At 37.8% G+C, this 25,976-nt stretch overlaps 3 protein-coding genes across 6 annotated transcripts in view; 2 read left to right on the top strand and 1 right to left on the bottom strand.

Moving 5' to 3' along the window:
• Positions 1–18,541, top strand: part of LOC134812851 (innexin shaking-B-like) — a 43,299-nt gene extending 24,758 nt beyond the window's left edge. The window contains exons 7-10 of one of the 2 annotated variants that reach the window (XM_063820433.1): positions 12,691–12,876; positions 13,216–13,309; positions 17,443–17,564; positions 18,108–18,541. In XM_063820433.1, the coding sequence (XP_063676503.1) occupies positions 12,691–12,876; positions 13,216–13,309; positions 17,443–17,564; positions 18,108–18,400 (695 nt within the window). In that variant the 3' untranslated portion in view covers positions 18,401–18,541. The remainder of the gene's footprint in view (positions 1–12,690; positions 12,877–13,215; positions 13,310–17,442; positions 17,565–18,107) is intronic. The other variant, XM_063820441.1, reaches the window with a different exon arrangement.
• The window catches only part of LOC134812829 (ubiquitin carboxyl-terminal hydrolase 14-like), a 124,820-nt gene that overhangs the window by 35,052 nt on the left and 63,792 nt on the right, over positions 1–25,976 (top strand). The window contains exon 1 of one of the 3 annotated variants that reach the window (XM_063820413.1): positions 18,556–18,566. The exons of the other annotated variants lie outside the window; for them this stretch is intronic. The gene's annotated coding sequence lies outside the window, so the exon portion shown is untranslated. Of the gene's footprint in view, positions 1–18,555; positions 18,567–25,976 lie in introns of those variants that run through there. 3 annotated transcript variants of the gene reach the window in all.
• Positions 20,703–25,830, bottom strand: LOC134820637 (coenzyme Q-binding protein COQ10 homolog A, mitochondrial-like). Its single transcript, XM_063831144.1, has 7 exons — positions 25,672–25,830; positions 25,445–25,555; positions 24,531–24,801; positions 24,038–24,118; positions 21,805–21,911; positions 21,438–21,617; positions 20,703–21,065 (listed from the first exon to the last, which is right to left on the bottom strand). Exons 1-6 carry the CDS (start codon positions 25,791–25,793, stop codon positions 21,446–21,448), a joined length of 864 nt encoding a protein of 287 aa, XP_063687214.1. The 5' UTR covers positions 25,794–25,830; the 3' UTR covers positions 20,703–21,065; positions 21,438–21,445.

The following is a 25,976-nucleotide window of genomic DNA, read 5'->3' as shown; positions in this document are numbered from 1 at the left end:
CACAAGCGACATAGCAAGTTTCAGTGAAACATAGTTTCACGGTCCACGAGTTCCAAGTCCACATGAGAGAAGGCTGTTGTCATGGCAACGAGTTCAAATGACAGAATGAGCTGATAAAGCTTCACCCGCTTCCTCATGCGGCTAGGTCTCATAGAAATAATATGTCGCAGTATTAAAACTACGCCATTTTTATATAAAACTGCGCCATTTTAATTGTACTGAGCTGTTAGACCTAATTCACTTTCCGGGACATTATGTTATATTTTATTCATGCTTAAACAATAATATATATTTTATTTTATTTATCATCCAAATTTGCTATGGGCGAAAATAAAGAAATTTCTAATACACCTTTTCAAATAACTAGCCAAACGGACATAAATAACTTACTCGCTAGAATTTGTTTTTCTGGTTGAAATTTTAGTCCTCAAATGTTTGACTTGATCAACAGGGGCATCAGAAAAGCGACAAATTACCAACATTTTCATTCAAATCTGACCCGCTCTGGGGTAATTTTGTAATTATGCGGCAAATCTAAGACCCTTCAGTTTAACTTTGTTAGCAGTAACAGGACCAGAAAAACGAAATGCGTGCAATATTTTAAGAAGAAAGAATAAAAATTGGGACTTAACGATACTATTTAAAGTATTTCGTTGATTTCTTGCAACAATTCTTCACTTTTGTGGAACTTGCGATTTATATATATAGGAGCCATAGCCCATAACTGATCTTTTAGGGTCACACGGTCCCCGATTAGCCATTTTTGGCACGAATATGCCAATCTTGGAATAAAATTTAGATTGTGGACTAGGTATATTTGGGCACAACCGTCATGCAGGTACAAATCTAGTTCGGGGCTTTAATTATAGTTTGTGGGCATTCCATAAACTATATAAATATTTTGTCATAATCATACAAAGTATCCAGTAGAATGAAGCTGCTGTTTGTGACTATGATAGCTCTACTGGGGCTGACAGCAGGAAGCTGGTGCGAGAAAAAGAGGACCTTTTACACCAACTTCAACCGTCTAGCTCCTGCCTACAAAGACGTGGATGAAGCAAAAGCCGTGTGCGAGGAGGACAACAGCTGCGGTGGAGTAGGATTGGACCGGATACCCTACCGGCAAGTAGCAGGAGGGCCTAAAGTGTTCGACCACACTATTTACTTGATGGACATGGAGAAGGTAAAGAAAGGAGGAAGAGGAAGCTACCGGTACAACTCCTACGTGAAGTGCTAAAGGGTTATTTTTTGCACTGGCATTGATCTGGGTTAAGACTGTAAAGTGTAGACATAACGAATTTTATTTTTATTAAAATATTGGTGACATTTCTTTGAATAGTTAAATCAATTCCATGAGTTATTCATCGTTATGTTGACATTATTTAATCCTAACTCGTAGCTAGCCAATTAATCACAATTGTATAATTTAAAAACAAAATCAAAAGAAAGATGGAAAAACCAACAAATTAAAAACTCAGTAGCTTATCAGCTAGATCAGGATAAGATCACCAAATCTCTAAAACCAGTTAATTGAAGCTGTGTTGTGGTCATTGCTAAATTCCGATTAACTAACGTCATTACAAAAACTTTATTGTATTGCGCATCTTTACCAATACAGTAATACCCCGATCATTTACCGCGGCCATTTCTGTTCCCCAAAATAGGGCTTAATGTACATATTACATAATGTAAACAATTAAACCCCGATTTTCTCCAAAACTCCGCGGTAAATCGGGGTATTACTGTAGTTGGTTAAAAGCTTTTTCTCGCTCTTAAAACTCATCATAAAAACGCAACACAATGTAATTCTACATTTGTGAAACATGACTTAATTGGCCTCTTCAGTCTTCTGTTTAAAAAAAATTTACTTTATTTAGTAATCTTCGCAAATATCATCATCATAGGAGTAATTGGACATATCGACGACCAATATTTGACTGCTAGGTTAAAGAACTGGAGCTGCAGGCAACTCATATCTCTTCAATAATCACAGTCAGCTCAGTAATTCACCGCCCTATTTCACTAATTGGAAACAAACATGAGATCCAAGCTCCATGACGCTTAGTGAGTTAATGATCACAGTAAACCTAGTTACTATAGTTACTTCAGTTACTATAGTTACCTAGTCACTTCTTTACTATTAGTCTCCACACCAATATATAAGACGTTTCTCCATGTGACACTAATACCAACCTTTCCAAGGATGCTATGTGCCTATCTTTGAAGAGACATATCACAGAAACCAATACGCTGTAGTAATTTTTTTAAAGGAGCGACTCAGTTCAACCTCATGAGGGAAATAGTAATTTAACGGTTTAAATTAATGATATTAATTATTAACATAAGCCCAGATAGCCGTGGTCACCAGTCAGTACTGGTCCAAACATATTTATGAGCTGGTGTTTCTTGGCCAATGGCCTTGCAAACTCTAGATACGCTCTTCTTATGCGGTGTTTGTCTTTTTAGTTGTTAAACTCGTTTCCTACAAAATTTTAAGTCTAATGAAATTTTGAAAATAACGTACGAATTAGTATTATATTACTAAGCAATAATTGCATCCGCAGTTCTTTGGTCCGAATCGGACACTCGTTTCCATTCACTGCAGTGTGCGATCAACTTTTTATTTTATTATTTAATTTGAATAAGTATTGGAAGAAAATTCTCGATAGATCTGTCCCAGAATGATGTCTATTAGCCTCACTATAAGTTGTGGAAAAAATTCATACGGCTAAATGGCAAACAAAACATGTCACTTCACTTCACCAATTATACCACTACTATGCCGTATGAATTATCATGGATATGTTGGTTTACATAACTTGTTAGTTTTACTTGGTTCACCTCATGTGTAGTTGGAGCACTTCACAACTGCAAGAGATATTACGGCGCTAGTTCTGCAACATAAGTGCAAATAGCTCAATAGTTGGGTTCGACCTATACTCCTCTTGAAATAAACTCCGTTTCATTGACTCAGTCTCATTGCCTTTATATGTATCATTTATATAGATGTGGATACTGGTGGGGAGGTGAAACACATTTGTTTACTTTAATAGTGAGCACATGTTCGGCGGGTTGAGGAGGTGAAACACATTTGTTTACATTTTTAGGGTAAGCACATGTTCGGCGGGTTGAAGAGGTGATACACATTTTGTATTATAGAAGGCTTGTAACACTTGTAACGCTTTCTTGTTACCCCCCTTTGAAGGTCCCGAATTATTTTCTGAACGAAAGCTCAAAAATAACCGAGAAATCGACCTTCTTATTAACTCATTTTGATGACTGTTTCTGACCTAAAATTGCACGAAAAATTGATTTAGCTAGGTTTCAGAACCTATAAACACTTCCTTATCCCTCAAAGTTGATGTTTTATAGTTGATACGAGCAACAAGCAACATATGTTTTGATCCTTCGGTTCTACTCATGACCTAGGCAGTTAAGTTGAACCCGACAGATCGAGGCAATCCTCACCTTAATACTGATCAAAAGCTGCAATAAACGTATCGCAAAGAACATTTATATCTGAAAATTGTGTTAGTACCAGTTTGATCAGTTAAGGTGAGGATTGTCTCGATCTGTCGGGTTCAGCTTAACTGCCTAGGTCATGAGTAGAACCGAAGGATCAAAACATATGTTGCTTGTTGCTCGTATCAACTATAAAACATCAATTTTGAGGGATAAGGAAGTGTTTATAGGTTCTGAAACCTAACTAAATCGATTTTTCGTGCAATTTAGGTCAGAAACAGTCATCAAAATGAGTTAATAAGAAGGTCGATTTCTCGGTTATTTTTGAGCTTTCGTTCAGAAAATAATGCGGGGCCTTCAAAGGGGGGTAACAAGAAAGCGTTACAAGTGTTACAAGCCTTCTATAATACAAAATGTGTATCACCTCTTCAACCCGCCGAACATGTGCTTACCCTAAAAATGTAAACAAATGTGTTTCACCTCCTCAACCCGCCGAACATGTGCTCACTATTAAAGTAAACAAATGTGTTTCACCTCCCCGCCAGTATCCACATCTATAATCTGTAGACTAATTTGTGAGATCTTAAAAATACCATTTTTGGATCCTTCATATTTCCAGAATTCAGCCTGACATCTTAGAACTAAAAAAACTGGACTTTCCACTTTACTTTCTCAGCCGGGTAACAGTTAATTGATATTATTTTTTTACTCGTCATTTGCCAGATGTCGGGACTAGAAATCATGATCCGACAGAGGAGCCAAGTGTTCAAGGAGGGATAATGAATATATGGATGCAAGTATTAATGGTGAGCAACACAGGTTACTTTATAAGTAAGCAGCTGGTTTCGAGCAAATCGTGTTATTTTTTATCAATTTCTCAGCATCCATCGTTCACTTCATGTCTTGTTATGAGATCTTTTAAGAAGTGTAAGAAGTCTCATATAAGTTTTGACCTTAAAAAGCCTTGATCCAAGCCAGCCGCTTATGGAGTTACAAACTTACTGATTCAAACTTAATTATGGCCCATGATACAATAATACGTCAAAGTGCTTTACAGCTGGAGAACTGGAGATATTATTGTGCTATTATTTTATAACAATTCCTCCTAAATGTGAGCTCAGCTTCATCGACTCAATGTTACTACTTTATACCTTTACGTCTCATTTGATTGGCCTGAAAACGTGATAATGGACGTTTGTTCGATAATATGAACCTCCAGTTTTCATCAAAGCATGTTAGAACTAAATGCACTGGACTTTCCGCTTTTTACTTTCTCGGTCTGGAAATTATCTCCAGTCTGGCATGTAAGTGGACCTTTTACTTCCATTTCTTGGTCTGGTAACAGTTAATTGGTGGTATTTTACTCGTCATTTGCCAGATGTCGGGACTAGAAATCATGATCCGACAGAGGAGCCAAGTGTTGAAGGGAAGATAATAATATATGGATGCAAGTATTAATGGTGAGCAACACAGGTTATTTTATAAGTAAGCAGCTGGTGCACAGTTAGGATTCAGGCTATTGCAATGTCTCAGCATCCATTATTTGATAATGGATATTTTTAAGTTACTTCAAGGGGTCTCACGGCACCAATAAAACATCTTATTTAACATCTTTCCTGAAAGTTTTGAAATCTCCGATCTCAAGCGACGATCATTTCAAAGTTAAAGTTAAAGTCCATTCGTTCGTTTGTTGTCCACTTATTTCATGCTGTTCAACTATGTGTGAATGTAATCTTAATGGGAGCTGATTGCGAATATTTATCACTACAAGTAGATGGATATAACTTGTAATTGTATAACTCCATTCGTCTATTTAGTCCGAGACGAAACGGAATCTCGTTAGCTTTTCGTGTTAAAAGCGATTTCTCGACGGTTATCACCTCTCTAGATGATTCTTAAAACATTTGGACTTCATGGCAAGGTTGAAATACATGCAATGAGGGCGTTTTCGGCCACACCCTTTTTCAGGGTTTCGCGGTCACTCGAATTATTGTATTTCAGCCCAGGAAGGTCTTAAAGACTATTTCGATACACCAAAATGTGCCTAATAGCCACATTTATATACAACTTATGAAGCAACATATACCCTAAAAGGCTTATTTTCGGAAATGTGGCTGAAAAACGGATTTTTGTCGAGCAAACAATGACAATATTCACAAATGGGCTATTGGACTGTTAACTAGAAAGGTCTTAAAGACTCATGAGCAACACAGTATTTGTCACAAGATGTAAGATGACTCACTTTGTGTCCAGAAACACCTACAAAAATTGGAGAATGATCTACTTTATTGGGCATCTCTTTTAATGGGCCAGGCCAGCAGCATATTTGTGTCTTACGAAATGGCAATTTTCAAAATTACGGTTTCTTTAGTAAAGGTCAATGGGTCAGTTGCAAACAGCAAATTGTTCGCAATTGCCGACTTATGCACATCATATACTCAAAAACGCTCACTTTAGGAGTCATTAGTAAATAACTAATACATGATTTGTGAAAACTCCAACAATTTTTCCTTGGTACCAATTTAAATAAAATATGTGACGTGCCAGACCAAAATTCAACTTCAAACTTTTTATTTATTCATGCCATGAAACCATGATATATGTTCCATGAATACCGGACCTAAAATAAATCGGCACTGGATCCGGGCCAGATTGACGCTTGACCACTGACCAGTATAAGTACCCCACTTTATAATCATAATTGACTTCACTGCCTCGACCAATATTGGTCTGTAATCCCTGGATTGAGATCTGTTGGCTGCAGTTTAATTTAGCTCATTTACCATAATAGTAATACCGCAGTGGTTTGGTTCGCATAGATTTTCCCATCGTATGATAATGTGTGTCATTCCCTCGTTTTTTAATCAAGTGGTTACTGGCTAGCTCTTTTTTATTACAGCTGCCTCGAGATCTTATCTAGGGCACTAATACATTAGTACTAGAACATTAGAACTGTAATTCTAGAACTTCAGATTAAGATTACTTGGCCGAATGGCAGGGTTCGAGATTCGACTCTAAAACGCTCAGTTTAGGAGTGATTAGTAGATAACTACTGCATGATATGCGAAAACTCCAACTAGACAAGGATCATGCTTAATCAAAGTGTTCCTCGAATTGAACTTAAGTCTTGTAACCTACTGGAGTTTGGGCCACTGAATTGATCTAGGTAAACTATAGGTAAAAATATAATATTAATCATAAGCTAAAATGTACTAATCTTTGTATTCTAAATGGGGAAAAGAAGAAACATTGTCAGTCAGTCGAGAAAATTGTCAGTCAGGCTATATATATATATGAATACGAACTGATATTAATTTTAGAATGTCGGGAAATTCATTAAGATTTTTATTCTTTGTTTTTTTAATTGTGCTACGAATCCGAGTTTGAGTTGATAACCCCGAATTTCCTGTTTGACTCTCAAAGAAAGGAACCAAGGCTTACGTTCCTCTTTTTGGCTCTGAGATCCAACTTTAAGATCGGACTTCGGAGATCCTCGCGTCGGAGATCATGTAAGTGTAACATCAGACTTTTTTGCTTGATATTGGACCTATAAATCTAATTATATATTCGAAACAGCACGAGATGCAACCAAGGTTAATTTAGATAAGATATACCAGCTTTAGGGGTTACAATACCCCACGAAAGGCAGGCAGAGCATCCTAAATCCTCATGCTATCCTCACGTTGACCATCTAGGTCCAAACTCCAGCCTCTCATTAAAAAACAGCTATTAGGCCCGATATCCGTCCCTTGTCCCGTAGTGTCCCGTAAGTAAGAGATCGTTCAGATTTTGGTCATTTAGACCCCCTCCCCGCTCTAAAATCCACTTTACCCAAAGCTGGAAAAATGTCACATGTGAAACCTAAATAGCTAAATCAGCATCTCGAGACCTTCTATTATAAAAACCCCGTGATCCTACTATAAGATTATAACCTATAAGGCATAAAGGCATTGCATGCTGAAATTAAGATTCACTTCAACTGGTGATGTGAACCTGGTATGTTACCTGAATGCCCTCAGTCAAATCTCGAACCCTGCTAATGCTATTCTGCCAAGTAACCTTAATCTGAAGTTCTAGAATTACAGTTCTAATCTTCTAATGTTCAAGTACAGGGTGGGCCAAAAGTCAGTGTGCAAACGTTGGGTCTTATACCTCCGTCGTGTTTTATATTTGAGAGCTGTTGCTTTGCAGATGGCATACTGTACTTACTGGTTCGAGGATTCCGTCGTCAAAATTTGAAAATTCGAATATTTTAGACCACGCCCATTCATTATTAAAACACCTATATTGTTTTCTCTGAACATGCTGAACGCCTAATTTTTTCAGAGACGGTAGATTATCAAATGTTGCATATGATCTGAAAACATGAGGCAAAACAGATTAGAAATGACGAAGTTATCAAGCATTTTGTGTATCTCGTTAACAAAATTGACTGGGTGATTATGTGACACCGTGACACGACACCTTAATTGGGCACCCTTAACAATTCCCATAATGTTTAACGGGGTAGTTAACGGGGTCACCTTATCACGTGATTAGGTAAACCAATCACCTGATCACACGTAATGAATAAACTCGTTATGCTTCATATCTCGGTCATCTGAGAAGCTACAGTTCTAATTCTTTCAGGACAAACGTAATTCGAATGGCCAAACACAATTCAATAACATTTAGCTTGATCAGACTATCCTAACTATCAAATAAATGTGAAAATGAACCTCCATTTGAAAAAAATGAACACGAATATTTTTCGAGTTGGCAAATTCCTCGAACCAGTGGTGGTACTAAGTCATACCAGAAGGAAGTATTTCAATTGGGCACTCAGTGACTGAGCTATTAAGGCCAACGTTTGCACACTGACTTTTGGCCCACCCTGTATTTGTGCCCATGCCCCAGATAAGATCTCGAGGCAGCTCACAGCTGTAATAACAGAAGAAATAGCCAGTCACCACTTGATTAAAAAACGAGGGAATGACAGTTGACACACATTATCAAACGATGGGAAAATCTATGCGACTTAAAAAAAGAATATGGGGTCATTCTGAAGTGGGAACCAGACCACTGCGGTATTATAAGAAATTAGCTAATTTAAATTGCGGCCAACAAATCTCAATCCAGGGATTACAGACCAACATTGGTCGAAGCAGCGAAATCAATCATAATTAAAAAGTGGGGTACTGGTCAGCGGTCAAGCAACAATCTGATCCGGATCCAGTGCCGATTTATTTTAGGTCTGGTATTCTTGGTACATAAATTAAAGTCACTATTGTGACGGTACATTAGAACTAGACAGAAACAAAGTGTGAAGGGCCTGAACAGAACCCCTCTGTTTCAATTCCTTGTTTAACACTGCCGTACAGCAAGGACATTCGCCGGGTTCTCCAAGGATGGGCACATAACTCATTATGGTTTCATGGCATGAATAAATAAAAAGTTTGAAGTTGAATTTTGGTCTGGCACGTCCAACATTTTATTTAAATTTGTACCAAGGAAAAATTGTTGGAGTTTTCACAAATCATGTATTAGTTATTTACTAATGACTCCTTATGTGAGCGTTTTTGAGTATATGATGTGCATGAGTCGGCAATTGCGAACAATTTGCTGTTTGTAACTGACCCATTGACCTTTACTAAAGAAACCGTAATTTTGAAAAATTGCCATTTCGTAAGACACAAATATGCTGCTGGCCTGGCCCATTAAAAGAGATGCCCAATAAAGTAGATCATTCTCCAATTTTTGTAGGTGTTTCTGGACACAAAGTGAGTCATCTTACATCTTGTGACAAATACTGTGTTGCTCATGAGTCTTTAAGACCTTTCTAGTTAACAGTCCAATAGCCCATTTGTGAATATTGTCATTGTTTGCTCGACAAAAATCCGTTTTTCAGCCACATTTCCGAAAATAAGCCTTTTAGGGTATATGTTGCTTCATAAGTTGTATATAAATGTGGCTATTAGGCACATTTTGGTGTATCAGAATAGTCTCTACGACCTTCCTAGGCGGAAATGCCAAAAATCACGGAAATTATGAACTGCGTCAAGCCAAAAACCGTTTTTCGGCCATATTTCCGAAACAAAGCATTTTAAGGTATATGTTGCTTCATAAGTTGTATATAAATGTGGCTATTAGGCACATTTTGGTGTATCGGAATAGTCTTTAAGACCTTCCTGGGCTGAAATACAATAATTCGAGTGACCGCGAAACTCTGAAAAAGGGTGTGGCCGAAAACGCCCTCATTGCATGTATTTCAACCTTGCCATGAAGTCCAAATGTTTTAAGAATCATCTAGAGAGGTGATAACCGTTGAGAAATCGCTTTTAACACGAAAAGCTAACGAGATAGCCTTTTAGAACGGTTGGGATCCGACTAATTGTAAGTTAGCACACTTGGAGATTATGCGGCGAAACAAAAGTATGTCATGGCGCCCCGGTAACTCGTAGTCTGTTTAACAGATCTAGATTATACTTCCGGATGGTTGCAAACCCACAATTCTTCTTCTTTTTCAAGTTATTCAGTTATACGCGACAAGGTTTTTGTTATGCAAAGGAAAACATTGCAATAAATTCTTAAATTTGAGGTTCGAAGAGACCTATCGACGAGGTATGTATTGAATTATTGTCTAAATCTAAGCAGTAAACAAGTCTTTGATCTTGCTGGAAGGTTGCCTCATAGAGCTCCTGATTAACAGTGCACCCCCTAATCAGTGATTTTGCTTTAGATGCTATTACGGCGTACGGACTCAGCTGACGACATTAATTACTAATGTAAATGTTGTTCGCTTGTTTGTTTTTGTAAGTTTTCTCATCATTTATAATTGTTCACACGATAAATCAGACGTCACTGATTGGTAGAATTACCGCACTTTATAGTTGGAACTTACACTAGGATAACGTATAGTTTGCTGGATCAGCTGAATGATAGAAGTAACAACGCTTCAGAATTTTTATATTCTAACAGAAATTACAGTCTCTCAGTTGAAATTATCCGGATGATTTTTTGAAAAGGGCAGGAAGTTACAAACTTATATTCTTATCGAGGGCCCTGCATCGCTTGGAAGTGGGTTCGGGAAGTTTTTCCCGGTTTAACCTGTCACTCCCCCACCCTGCGGTTAGTTTAAACTCATGATCTAGAGGTCTTTAATATTTTTCTATCAAACGTTTAAAAAATGGGTCAGCATTGCCAAGATCAGTTTTTGGCCAATAACTCCAAAATTAGGCATAATTTTTGGGCATTACGTTGTAAATAAAGGAATTAAGTTGTAAATAATATGGCCAGTCGATTTGAGCCTGTTCTAGAGACCTTAAACCCCAAAAACAATGTTCACCCCTCTCCTATTAAATGCAGGTAAACATCTCATTTCGTTCATAATTTACCAAACCATCAGTAATTAACTCCTCTAATTAACGAGGAGAAACATGGGCAAACGCAAACAGCTAAGGTCCTAAATACTGCAATTAATTTGAGTTATTTTATTTATATGCATTAACCATTATAGCTTATATTATTAGTACTAGTAGTAGTAACTAGTATCAGATACCATCGTGGAATATGTGGTCTCAGCTGCACCTTCCCCCTATTATAATTGATAACCATTATAGCTCTAAATTATTTTATTGTAATAAAGCCACAATTTAAAGAGGTGAAAATTCAACAAGCAGTTGTGAATTTACTAACTAATTTACTTGCCCACTTTGCGCCTTAGCTTTGTTCATGATCCATACGGTTTCTCTTCAACGTTTATATTCTAACATTAGATATTAAAATCTTCAGTGCTCAATCCGTTATATATCATAAAATTTCGCGGGCTCTGTATCTCTGTATCTATGTACTTGTAGTACTAGTACTAGTATTACTTATCGAACTTTATTTGTGCGGACATTACACATCAAAACATTCTACTGAACTTTAATTTGGGTGGCATCAAATGGATGGACATTACGTGAGCGTTTATCCAACATGAATAATTGAAAATCATGCTTGAAATATTTCTTGCATCTATTTGGTAAATTCAGGTTAATGCGATTTATTTTATTTAATATGGGATTTTAGACACTCCTCGTAGATTGAAGTATCTCCACTCGGCCAGACGAAATTAAAACAATATTAACACTACTCTTGAAGAGTGAAGTGCTATTTAAACATACTACAATTTTTGTAATTTCACAAATGTTCCATAACAGGTCTTCCAAAAGTAAAATGGCGTACATCGTAATGTTATTCACGCTGGTATCTCTCTTCAGCAGACCTATCCTATCGAGCACCTCTGCTCCTGACAGTACCACTTCTTGGGAAACCTGGGGCTCCACCACCCCTGCTGAGGTTACGACAACCCCGGCACCAACCCCGGCACCAGTGGTTACAGGAGAATGGTGCGCCAGATTCAAGAGCTTCATCTCGCTCTACAACAGGGAAGAGAACAAGTTCTACAGCAGTTTGGACGGAGCTAAATCTGCTTGTGAGAAGGATGCTGGGTGTGGAGCTGTGGGTCTGGATAGGATCCCCTACAGGAAGGTTCCAGGAGGTCCCGTGATACACGCTCAAACTATTTACCTGGTATCAGCTGTGGACGTGGAGACAAAACCTGTTCTAGGAGGCCAACGGAGATTTAATACCTATGTTAAGGGGCCCTGTCCTATGGAGGAATAACACTGCAGAATCTTACAAATATTTAATGAAACTCTAGACTCGTAGCAGAGCTATAACGAGCCGGAAACTGGGTTGGCATCGTCAATCAAGAATTACTAAGCGTTTAATTAGGCGGTGTTTTTGAAGAACGAAGCATTTTGAAAATCTATCGAATATTGTTCTGATTTCTGCTACTGATAAAAATATAGCAAGTAATAATTGGAACGCATTTTATTTGAAAACATAGCTTTTTTATTTCGTCATATCTTATAGTTATACTAAAGCAAAATATAAATATTACATAACGATAACGGACAAAAATATCCCCGAACGATAAGTGGGCCATTTAAAACATAACTATATTTGTAACTCTCACATGATTAAAATGCCAATTTTTACGCAATATGTGTCAAAAAGCTGACAATATTGCTTCGAAATACGATTGGTCTATGGTTATTATCGGACTGAAGCACTAAATGCACGTGCAGAGGACTGCTCATGTCGATTTATAAAACAGTATAGGTATGGCTACTCTAAATATTTAAATATTCAAACTCCTACTTTTACAAAAAAAATTATAAAAATGAGCCCTCCATCCCTCAGTGATAGCAATAGGACACATGCTGCTTACCGCACGCATGTTCAAGATAGGGAACTGGATCACGTACGGCTTGATGTTCGGGATGCCGACTGGAGGCTCCCAGACTCACGTGAAGGATGTTCTCTTCCCTAAAGTGGTGGCGTGTCGTATCGAGAAGTGGGCTGCTTCAGGCTTGGAGTTTGAAACAGGTTGGTTTTTAAGTTTCTATCAATAACCGTACTGTACTCTGCAGTGTAACCATGATAACTATGGTAACTATGGTAACTATGGTAACATGATTCATACAAAGAGTGGGTTCTGCATTTCCTCTTATACCAGACGTGTCGTATCTAATACATATTTTCTTACGGCCATTTATTTTCTCAACGATTTCTAACCAGCTGCAGTAGTTGTAAAAACTTAAAAACTTACAACTAAAACGCTAAATTATTAAAAACTTACAACTAAAACGCTAAATTATTAAAAACTTATAACTAAAACGCTAAATTATTGTCGTGTCTTGAGTGCTGACTTGTCTAATGTTACAGGAATGTGTACTCTGGCGCTAAATGTGATGTACCAATACCTGTTCCTAGTGATGTGGTACCTTAACGTTGCTCTTATATTCCTCAATGCTATCAGGTACTATGTTTTAACTATGGACAGTATAAAACGCAACTAGAATGATCAAATGAACGATGTTTTCATATTGATTATAACTACATCGTGTTAGAACTGAATAAAGGTTGAATGAATTTGAATACTACCTCCTCCACAAAGCTTCTCGATAATACATCTAAATAAAACCATTCTAAATAATAAAACCATTCTAAATAATAAAAATAATGTAGTTCTACATTATTTTTCTTATTTAGAATGGTTCTAAATTAAAATAGAATAACCGAACTAACTTTTAACTGCACAGTTGGTTTTACACAATGTTCAAGTTCCTGAACCCCAACATTATAACCCACTAACTTTTAACTGCATAGTTGGTTTTACACAATGTTCAAGTTCCTGAACCCCAACATTATAACCCACTAACTTTTAACTGCACAGTTGGTTTTACACAATGTTCAAGTTCCTGAACCCCAACATTATAACCCACTAACTTTTAACTGCATAGTTGGTTTTACACAATGTTCAAGTTCCTGAACCCCAACATTATAACCCACTAACTTTTAACTGCATAGTTGGTTTTACACAATGTTCAAGTTCCTGAACCCCAGCATTATAACCCACTAACTTTTAACTGCATAGTTGGTTTTACACAATGTTCAAGTTCCTGAACCCCAACATTATAACCCACTAACTTTTAACTGCATAGTTGGTTTTACACAATGTTCAAGTTCCTGAACCCCAACATTATAACCCACTAACTTTTAACTGCATAGTTGGTTTTACACAATGTTCAAGTTCCTGAACCCCAGCATTATAACCCACTAACTTTTAACTGCATAGTTGGTTTTACACAATGTTCAAGTTCCTGAACCCCAACATTATAACCCACTAACTTTTAACTGCATAGTTGGTTTTACACAATGTTCAAGTTCCTGAACCCTAACATTACCCACTAACTTTTAACTGCATAGTTGGTTTTACACAATGTTCAAGTTCCTGAACCCCAACATTATAACCCACTAACTTTTAACTGCATAGTTGGTTTTACACAATGTTCAAGTTCCTGAACCCCAACATTATAACCCACTAACTTTTAACTGCATAGTTGGTTTTACACAATGTTCAAGTTCCTGAACCCCAACATTATAACCCACTAACTTTTAACTGCATAGTTGGTTTTACACAATGTTCAAGTTCCTGAACCCTAACATTACCCACTAACTTTTAACTGCATAGTTGGTTTTACACAATGTTCAAGTTCCTGAACCCCAACATTATAACCCACTAACTTTTAACTGCATAGTTGGTTTTACACAATGTTCAAGTTCCTGAACCCCAACATTATAACCCACTAACTTTTAACTGCACAGTTGGTTTTACACAATGTTCAAGTTCCTGAACCCTAACATTACCCACTAACTTTTAACTGCATAGTTGGTTTTACACAATGTTCAAGTTCCTGAACCCCAACATTATAACCCACTAACTTTTAACTGCATAGTTGGTTTTACACAATGTTCAAGTTCCTGAACCCCAACATTATAACCCACTAACTTTTAACTGCACAGTTGGTTTTACACAATGTTCAAGTTCCTGAACCCCAACATTATAACCCACTAACTTTTAACTGCATAGTTAGTTTTACACAATGTTCAAGTTCCTGAACCCTAACATTACCCACTAACTTTTAACTGCATAGTTGGTTTTACACAATGTTCAAGTTCCTGAACCCCAACATTATAACCCACTAACTTTTAACTGCACAGTTGGTTTTACACAATGTTCAAGTTCCTGAACCCCAACATTATAACCCACTAACTTTTAACTGCATAGTTGGTTTTACACAATGTTCAAGTTCCTGAACCCTAACATTACCCACTAACTTTTAACTGCATAGTTGGTTTTACACAATGTTCAAGTTCCTGAACCCCAACATTACCCACTAACTTTTAACTGCACAGTTGGTTTTACACAATGTCCAAGTTCCTGAACCCTAACATTACCCACTAACTTTTAACTGCATAGTTGGTTTTACACAATGTTCAAGTTCCTGAACCCCAACATTATAACCCACTAACTTTTAACTGCACAGTTGGTTTTACACAATGTTCAAGTTCCTGAACCCCAACATTATAACCCACTAACTTTTAACTGCATAGTTGGTTTTACACAATGTTCAAGTTCCTAAACCCCAACATTATAACCCACTAACTTTTAACTGCATAGTTGGTTTTACACAATGTTCAAGTTCCTAAACCCCAACATTATAACCCACTAACTTTTAACTGCATAGTTGGTTTTACACAATGTTCAAGTTCCTGAACCCCAACATTATAACCCACTAACTTTTAACTGCATAGTTGGTTTTACACAATGTTCAAGTTCCTGAACCCCAACATTATAACCCACTAACTTTTAACTGCATAGTTGGTTTTACACAATGTTCAAGTTCCTGAACCCTAACATTACCCACTAACTTTTAACTGCATAGTTGGTTTTACACAATGTTCAAGTTCCTGAACCCCAACATTATAACCCACTAACTTTTAACTGCATAGTTTGTTTTACACAATGTTCAAGTTCCTGAACCCTAACATTACCCACTAACTTTTAACTGCATAGTTGGTTTTACACAATGTTCAAGTTCCTGAACCCCAACATTATAACCCACTAACTTTTAACTGCATAGTTGGTTTTACACAATGTTCAAGTTCCTGAACCCCAACATTATAACCCACTAACTTTTAACTGCATAGTTGGTTTTACACAATGTTCAAGTTCCTGAACCCCAACATTATAACCCACTAACTTTTAACTGCATAGTTGGTTTTACACAATGTTCAAGTTCCTGAACCCTTACATTATAACCCACTAACTTTTAACTGCATAGTTGGTTTTACACAATGTTCAAGTTCCTGAACCCCAACATTATAACCCACTAACTTTTAACTGCATAGTTGGTTTTACACAATGTTCAAGTTCCTGAACCCCAACATTATAACCCACTAACTTTTAACTGCATAGTTGGTTTTACACAATGTTCAAGTTCCTGAACCCCAACATTATAACCCACTAACTTTTAACTGCACAGTTGGTTTTACACAATGTTCAAGTTCCTGAACCCCAACATTATAACCCACTAACTTTTAACTGCATAGTTGGTTTTACACAATGTTCAAGTTCCTGAACCCCAACATTATAACCCACTAACTTTTAACTGCATAGTTGGTTTTACACAATGTTCAAGTTCCTGAACCCCAACATTATAACCCACTAACTTTTAACTGCATAGTTGGTTTTACACCATGTTCAAGTTCCTGAACCCCAACATTATAACCCACTAACTTTTAACTGCATAGTTGGTTTTACACAATGTTCAAGTTCCTGAACCCCAACATTATAACCCACTAACTTTTAACTGCACAGTTGGTTTTACACAATGTTCAAGTTCCTGAACCCCAACATTATAACCCACTAACTTTTAACTGCACAGTTGGTTTTACACAATGTTCAAGTTCCTGAACCCCAACATTATAACCCACTAACTTTTAACTGCACAGTTGGTTTTACACAATGTTCAAGTTCCTGAACCCCAACATTATAACCCACTAACTTTTAACTGCATAGTTGGTTTTACACAATGTTCAAGTTCCTGAACCCTAACATTACCCACTAACTTTTAACTGCATAGTTGGTTTTACACAATGTTCAAGTTCCTGAACCCTAACATTACCCACTAACTTTTAACTGCATAGTTGGTTTTACACAATGTTCAAGTTCCTGAACCCCAACATTATAACCCACTAACTTTTAACTGCATAGTTGGTTTTACACAATGTTCAAGTTCCTGAACCCCAACATTATAACCCACTAACTTTTAACTGCATAGTTGGTTTTACACAATGTTCAAGTTCCTGAACCCCAACATTATAACCCACTAACTTTTAACTGCATAGTTGGTTTTACACAATGTTCAAGTTCCTGAACCCCAACATTATAACCCACTAACTTTTAACTGCACAGTTGGTTTTACACAATGTTCAAGTTCCTGAACCCCAACATTATAACCCACTAACTTTTAACTGCATAGTTGGTTTTACACAATGTTCAAGTTCCTGAACCCTAACATTACCCACTAACTTTTAACTGCATAGTTGGTTTTACACAATGTTCAAGTTCCTGAACCCTAACATAACACACAAGTGGATTGTTAATTCCTCCATGATGCAGACCACTGCTGATTTCACACGGATGTTCGGATACATTGGACCTTCAGGTATATTTTTCAAGCTACATACAGAATACAGATTGAACATTTAATTAGTCCTGCAGTGCTGCACGCCGCCGCCGAACGCTGCCGCCGATGATTTACCGGCAACGCCGCCGCCGCCGTTTTCATACGGCGTACACGGCATGAACCTGTTTATACTATATACTACTAAATATTACGAGCCTCGTTTCAAAATTCAAAACTGTTAAAAATTGCTCTCCAGTCTCCACATGGCATTATTCCAGAGGAAAATTTAATCTGCGAAATCACGTGACCTCACGCCGATTACACCGCCGCCGCCGATTTTAATCACGCCGCCGCCGTTTTGAAATAAACGGCGGCTTGCAGCACTGTAGTCCTGACTCCTGAACAATTATAATTTTGCCAACAGGCAACGTTACGCCACTGGTTAATAAGTACAGTCTTAGTACTTTGGTATATTAAAAAAGTACAAAATATAAAGTTAATGGGTATCTGGATATTATAGGCCACATTAACAGTCATTAATTTAAACCACATGACAACATGTGTAATAAAGGTATTAAACAGGCCGTATTGTGGTTGCTAAACTATCAGAGAATATGAGCGGATACATGCTAGCTATGGTGTCCTCTAAAGTTGTAAAGAAAATAGATAGCCTGCAGAGACGGAGGAAGAACAAGCCTGCCTTAGAGTTTTACAGGATAAACGGGGCCCCGCCCGAGATGCCCCGTCAACCCCTGATGGAGTCCGCTGCTCTGGCGTTTGGAGTGGTTCCTCAATGTATGACTAAAACAAACAGTAACATGAATAAAGCTAACAATAACATTACTATGAGACCCAGAAGTAATACTATGTCATGATGGGAGAAAACTATTGTGCAAAATTTGATGTCTTTTAATTGATGATATGACAAAATTGTTATATTTGAAATATAGTATAGTACTAGTAGTATTTGAAATTTATTGTTTATTATCATTTTATGTACAAAATACATTTTCTTTGAAAGAAAGGCTATCATTTATTGAGGCTACTTCATAAGTAATATCAGATCTGAAAATAAAAAGATCGAGTCCACTGTTATCATAACAACTACAACAAAATCATTCCCTCGGAAATTTTATTGTCCACAATTTAAACTTTTTAGTTTTCAAATTTCTTACAAATTATAAAATTGCTTTGGCTGAATGTCATTTTAGGAAACGACCGAAATTTCGGTTCGGTTCGGTGTTCAAGTTCAGTTTCGGCTGTGTTTTATTGGTGCTGGTTTAACGCAATATACCGTATTTTTGATTAAAAAGATGATATAGATTAAACTCAACTCATGAAAATAATATTCAAGTGGTACTGAACTGTTTTTAGATGATTATTTACTTTATGGTTCGATGAACGTTCATTGTTCCGGAAAATTATCTCATAGAGTAATTTCAATTACGTAATAATATTAATATGATATTAGACGAAGAAAGAAATATTAAGCTTTATCGTTTATAATAATGTTAAACTTAATGGCAATAAAAAGAATACAAGGGTATAACGTTTGGGCCCGACAAACAAGGTATAAGGTTTTATTGTCAATCTCACCGTACAGGTACAATATAATAATATAATATTATGTAATACTTATTACTTAATTTCTTTATTCGTTCCAGCTCATCAGACTTCTGTTAAGAGGGTAACACTCTGAATTATTACATACTGAGTCCTTGCTTTGTTTTCTAACACAGTTTGTACGGTGCCTTATATTGTTTGTACGGTGCCTTATATTATATTAATGACTCACTAGGGCATTTCATTTTGGTGAATGATTTATTAGACTTTAACTTCGATTGATTAGATATTGTGATTGACCACCGTCCGGTGCTTTTAAGTAAGGATTAAACTTAGAGTTTCTGCCTCCATACAACTGATAAAAGCATGGGTCTATGGTTTGATTAAATTACTATTAGGGATTGGTGACAACTATTAGTATTACCTAGCTTGCTAGTCTGTTGCCCGCTCCTCTCATTTCCTGTTCAGGAAGCTTGAAAAGAGCGCCGCGCGCAGGGATTGGCGAGCCAGGACAATTAATATAATCATAACCTGCAAGGATACGATTCAGAGCACTAGTTGTTGAGTATAGTAAAGGGGACAAAATCGATGGAGAATGAAGATCATTGCTCTCGAATTATCCCTCTTTTATTTTATAGCTGTAACTATATGTAAGATAACCCTGTTTTTTAGGAAAAGAGATTAGGAGTAGCATGACAACTAAACCAATGATACTGTTTATTGTCCTGACGACCCTCCCCATCACGGAAACAGCTTCTGAAACCACAGGAGAATGGTGCCACCTCCTAAATAAGGTTATACGGCACCACGCTCACAATACTTCAAGGAACCTTTTTAGTAGCGTGAAGAAAGCTAAGAAAGCCTGTGCTAAAGATGCTGGATGTGGAGCTGTGGGTCTGGATAAGATCCCCTACAAGAAGGTTCCAGGAGGTCCGGTGATACACGCTCAAACTATTTACCTGGTATCTGATGAGGATGTGGAGACAAGAGATACTCAGACCTATTTCCGATACAACACTTTTATCAAGGGGGCTTGTGGAGATGTCCGTTCTTAGATATTAACATTGGACAATTTTAGAAGACAGTGGGGATCCGAATAGTTACTGTTGATTATAACCAATATTTTTCACTGATGTCATTGTATCATTGTCACGCTTAATACCGTGATACTATTTACCCTGGTGATCCTCTTCATCCCATCAGACACAAAAGTACCAGGTGGATGGTGCGAACTCCGTGCTAAAGTCATGTTACCACCCCACCCCAAATAAAACGAGCTCATCACCTTCTACAGCAGTGTGAAGACGGCTAAGGTGGCCTGTGAGGAAGACAACGAGTGTGGGGCTACGGTTCTCGATAAGTCGATCATAAGCTCATAAGCCACCCTTGAAAAATTTGGAGGGTGAGGGGGTGCACGAGCACAGGATTTACTTCGTGTCTAATGCTAAAGACTTTTCTCAAGGGAATCGCCTGTGAAGATGCAGATGTGTTTTACGATTCCAGTATAATTCAGGATTGCTTCCTTTTATCATTTATTTTATTTTGATTAAAATTAAACGCTGCGTTTTCTTTCTGGTATATGGGTAAACATTGAGATCAGTGAACGAAGCCAGATTGCACAGAACTTGAAAATCAAATAAATTCTTAGTACCAATTATCACTTAACACATCTTCACGGAAAAATTGTTTCCTTTTACAATTTTACAACAAGCAACATCCGATACAGTCAACACTCCAATCTTCAAGTTCAGTATATTATCTTCATTGTTGGTATGGGGTGTTGGTATTACTGAATACAGGGAATCACGGGAGTAGTGCAACTTTTATCCCAAATATTTCTGTGATCAAATAAATACATTGCAGAATCATCGATGGGGTCACATCCGAATTATATAATCGTCACATAGAAAATTAGAAAAATTCCTATGATCATAATGAACGTTCGGTTATAAAATCTGTAGAGTCTCTCATTAACGGCTCTTACTAATTCGCTCGCCCAAAAATTTCACGTGACTTTGGTTTTTATGGTTTTGCAGCCGTACAAAACGGTTTTATATAAACCATAATCCCAACCCTAACCCTAACCATAACCCCAAAGCTAACCATAACCCTTACCACAACCCTAACCCGAGCCATAAACAATCGTATTTTACTAGCCTGTCACGTGACCAAAACGGGTTTTTGCCCATAACTCTCCAAGGAAGCATTTTTACCCTACGTCATGGGGGGTGATTCGGAATCAGCGTCCAAAAATACATCGATTCCGACCCATTTTATACCCAAAGGGCCTTTTCACAAGAATTTTCTTAAAATTTGGGCGAGCGATTTAGTAGGAGCGCTCATTAACACTGACTATTCTACCGTCTTTTTTTGCGCCGGTGAACTTTTCCAGCAGCTGCTGATAAGGATGAGAGGATGGTGGGCTCACCGTACACTTCACGTAGTCGGCTCTCAAAAGCCGGGATCATTTGATCGACGACTGAAGATTTGAACATACTGGCAACCGTGTTGTAAACTACATTGGAAAACCTGAGGTAATTTTATACTGAGCGGGTGATGTTAATTCTAAGATAATATTAGCCGGTTTTGATTACCGTTCATTTTTAGCTACACTATTCGCATAAACGGTTATATTCACGGTATATCGATATATCATTCTCAAAACCTTCTAAAACCTGTAGAAAAATCCCCATAAAAGAAGACAAATAAAACTCACGCGAACGAGACATTGAAGTCCATGGTAGAGGTGTGTTCCTTAGGTCCGGGAGCGATTACCCATTCCATGTTAAGATGGTCAAACAGCTTCTTGTTTTCGCACACCGCCTGAAAATTTAAAAGCAGTGACATTAGTGACCACATTAGATACTCTCTCTCTCTCTCTCTGTTTTGGTCAACGGTTTCTGGCCTCCTAGTGAAGAGGGAGGCCTTCTCGCCGTGCCCACAGAGTGTGACTCCTGCTAGCCACACTCCAGGACTCCCTAAGTATATACAAAAACATAGAATAATAGATATCAACGCAACAGACCTCTGGAGTCTCGAAGCTGTTACTACCTTGCTCAGAGCAAACCCACTTCAGATGTTCTTCTTTGGCGGGCAGGCGAGGGACTTCCGAGCATGGTCCACACCTGAATATGTGTCACTATCTGGGATGGTCCTGTGTGGGTCTAGTGTATGATTGTTTATGAACCTTGGTGTATGTCCTAGATGCTTATCCAAATAGATCGTCTCTGTCAAACCTTGTTGACTGTTCCACGAATTTGATAATGTGGCCGAGTTTACTATTGATGAGTTCCTCAATTGTTAGGATGGGTTTACCAAATATCCTCATTCTAGTTGTCATCAGCTGGATGCATTCACATAGGAAGTGTTGTGATGTTTCTACTTCCCCTGGGCAGTGTTCACAGTCTTGTGTTTCGAAATTGGAGTTGTTTGCTACCGTCTGGAAGTATGCTAGTGGGCTGTGTCCTGATAGTAGCCATGTTAGCCATCTGATGTGAGTACCTGTGATGTTAATTTTCTTGTACCTGTTTTTGTTGAGGAAAAATGTTAGTGGGGTTTTTCCTTTATCACTGAGTGCCACCTGTTTATACTTCTTGATATGGAGATTGAAGAGGTAATCTTTTATTTGTGTGTTGATTATAGTTCTTTACCGTATACTCCTTCATGTCCTGGAACAAAGTTCTACTCGATGCGAAAACCTAGCGAGTTGAGTTGGTCTGAGATGTTCAGAACGAACCTGGAGTTAAAAGTGGTGCTGTTAAGGGCTTTAAATGCAGCCTGGGAATCTGAGAGGAATTTATGATTGATTGAGATCCTAAGTTATCATTAGTCCAGAAACTTGCCATGTATAACGCAAATAGCGGGTACGATTTCCTCAATGAACCTGAAGAAGGAATATCTGTCCTGAATTGATACCATGTAACGTCGAGCTTAAAAATGAATCAAAAGTTCGAGTAAATCGTTAAACGTTGTATGTCCTATTTGCATCCCCTAAGCATTGCATTGATGTTTATTTCTGGTCCGGTTAGCTTTGCGTCTCAGAAATAAAGAGGTCCACTATGCTTAAAGAGCTAAGCTGTCCACCAGGGTACTGTAGATCTAAGGGTTCCCCGTGTAATGGGGCAGGCTGTGATAAAGCATCTCTGCAGGATGTCCGAGATGAACTGATTCGAGTGTTGAGAACTTCCGCTGTAGAAACTGAATAGAACCAGTAAGGATGTCAGTCAAACTCTGCTGCTACTAGATGATTGTAGAGCGTCCAGTCACACTTCAATAAAGAGTGTGGCAAAGCTAACCCGGTCCCCTGAAAAGTGGTTACTGGAGGAAGAAGTTCCAGGAATTCTCGTTATCAGTGTGTTCTCGTAGTCAGAGTTGAAATCCCTAATTTTGTCTTATCACGAGCCTGTGTCTAGCGTGTGTCAGCCCTTACGCATTAGCTGTCTTAACTGAAAAGACCTGAAAAGTGGTTACTGGAGGGAGGAAGTGCCAAGACTACTCATTATCAGTGTGTCCTTGTAGTCAGGATGAGCGAATTGGAATCCCTAGCTCTGTGGTGGGTGACTTCGATGGGACCTGAAAGCTGAAAGAGAATTTCCTGGTGATTTAATAGCTCTTAGAGCTAGGTATCTGTGTCTAACGTATCGTCATTTGTGTGTGTACTATCTTGTAACCTGATATCCGAAAGAGAAATTTCCTGGTGCTTGGTAGCTGTTATTGTTGACTTCCTGGTTCCCATGGGAACTTTGAGTTGGCAAGTCCCAACCTTAGTACTCAACAAGAGAGCACACCACCCGTTAGTGCCAACCAGGCCACACCACGTGGAGGTTCGGAGAGGATTTCGTGACCCCCACATTAGATACATGGAGATACAAGAAAATTCAGTTTATTGGGTTCGTAAATAAGGGATGAATGGATTGTGAATACATTTAATTCAGGTAATATTTACATACCGTTACTATCTTTTTCCCATCCAAGGTAGTGGATCCATCAACTTTAGAAGTGTAGCTCAATTGATAATATTTAAAACCAACCTAAAGGAATTGTTTATTTATCATTGCTTCGGTAAGCTTAGTCAACATGTAATGTGGAAGTTAATGGGCGGCGCTCAGCCTGTCATTCCGCCATGTCTTGAATGTGTTTATGGACGCTAAGCCTGGTAAATATCTAAATATGGAAGCCAATTTCAATATAAAGTCAAAAATAGAAAATCGAACTAATAGTTAAAAACTTTGTGGATATTATTCTAAAGAATTTGGATCGAATCGCGCGCACGCGCGCGCGCGTTTTAAAAACATACGTGTGCGCATTAAAACCAAGAATAATTTGTGTGCGCCTTCCAATCTCCATTTTAAGTAGACCCTTTCAACAATTTGTTTGGATAGTCTGATACCCATAGTTAGTCTCATAAAGCAATTAAAAACGAGTAACTCGACAAAATGTAACCTCCAATTCAGCCTCCATGTAATCATGTCTCTTAGTAGAATGTTGCGACACTACAGGACTTTTAATGCAGTAAGGAATGAACTCCTTATACTCCGCTACATTCATAACAACAGAGTAGATCTCCTCAGGAGACCACCCAACTATTCTGAAGTCGTGAAACAACACACTGTCAGTTACTGAGTCCCCGTCTAAATCATCAGAGTGGTTGTGGGTGCTGTGGCCACTTTGTTGCAGTTTACGGCGCTTGTCCTGCCGCTTTTGCTTTCCTTTACTGCAAATAAACGGTGGTTAGAAAACAAAATAATAATCACATTAATTTGTATGTTGTACAATAAATGTACATGTACCAAACGCTCTACACAATGTATAAAAATTTACAAAGTTTGTACAGAAAACGTTGATATCATAACCTTTTACAATACAGAACCATATAGAATAGGCATAAGTTCAGGAATGTTATATACGCTAGTACACTGCTGCTACTACTATATTAATGTAGTAGTTGCTGTTCTAGTGTTCTCAGCACACTTCTAGAGTCTATACATTACAAGGTGTCATTTATCTCACTAAAATATCTGGCAAACATGACGTATCAGTGTTCAAGAGACAGTGTTCAGAATAGAGTATTCAGATTAGAGTGTTCAGATTAGAGTGTTCAGATTAGAGTATTCAGATTAGAGTGTTCAGATTAGAGTGTTCAGATTAGAGTATTCAGATTAGAGTGTTCAGATTAGAGTGTTCAGATTAGAGTATTCAGATTAGAGTATTCAGATTAGAGTGTTCAGATTAGAGTGTTCAGAATAGAGTATTCAGATTAGAGTGTTCAGAATAGAGTATTCAGATTAGAGTATTCAGATTAGAGTATTCAGATTAGAGTGTTCAGATTAGAGCTGAGTATTCAGAGTTGAACTTACGGTTTATCAGCCTCATCAGTTTCATGGTCATGTGGAATGTCCTCACTCTCTCCGTAATGATTAAAAGGATTGTATGCTGTCCTACATTGTTGAGATGCTGATGTCTGCTGCCTGAACAACACACATTCACTCATCATCACAAGCTATAGATTAAATATTAATCTCAATTTGCGATATCCAATTTGATCAGACGTATTCGTGCAAAATAGAACAGTAAGTGCACCTACCCCAGAAGTGGTGTAAATCTAGTGAGAGTAGACGCGCATCTCGCTGATTGGTTGTTGCGAAGAGTGTAATGTCGGGAGAGAGGAACTACAATCCCGCGCCATTGTGATACCAGCCGGCACATTCCAGTCGGCTCCAACCTACTACCACCATAAAACCTAGGTTATCGGATTATTTATTAATTGGAGCTTTCTTTAATCATATTAACTAATTACAATTAGTAAACAACCATCCTTATTCCAATATAAACAGTATACATATCATATAAAAGTGCTGCCGTAACTTTTGGATATGTTTTACTTGAATC

Source organism: Bolinopsis microptera, chromosome 1, assembly GCF_026151205.1.
Source record: "Bolinopsis microptera isolate Bmic1 chromosome 1, MBARI_Bmic_1.0, whole genome shotgun sequence".
Lineage (NCBI taxonomy): Eukaryota > Metazoa > Ctenophora > Tentaculata > Lobata > Bolinopsidae > Bolinopsis > Bolinopsis microptera.
The sequence above is the reverse complement of the archived record's forward strand: the minus strand, read 5'-3'. Positions and strand labels throughout refer to the sequence as shown.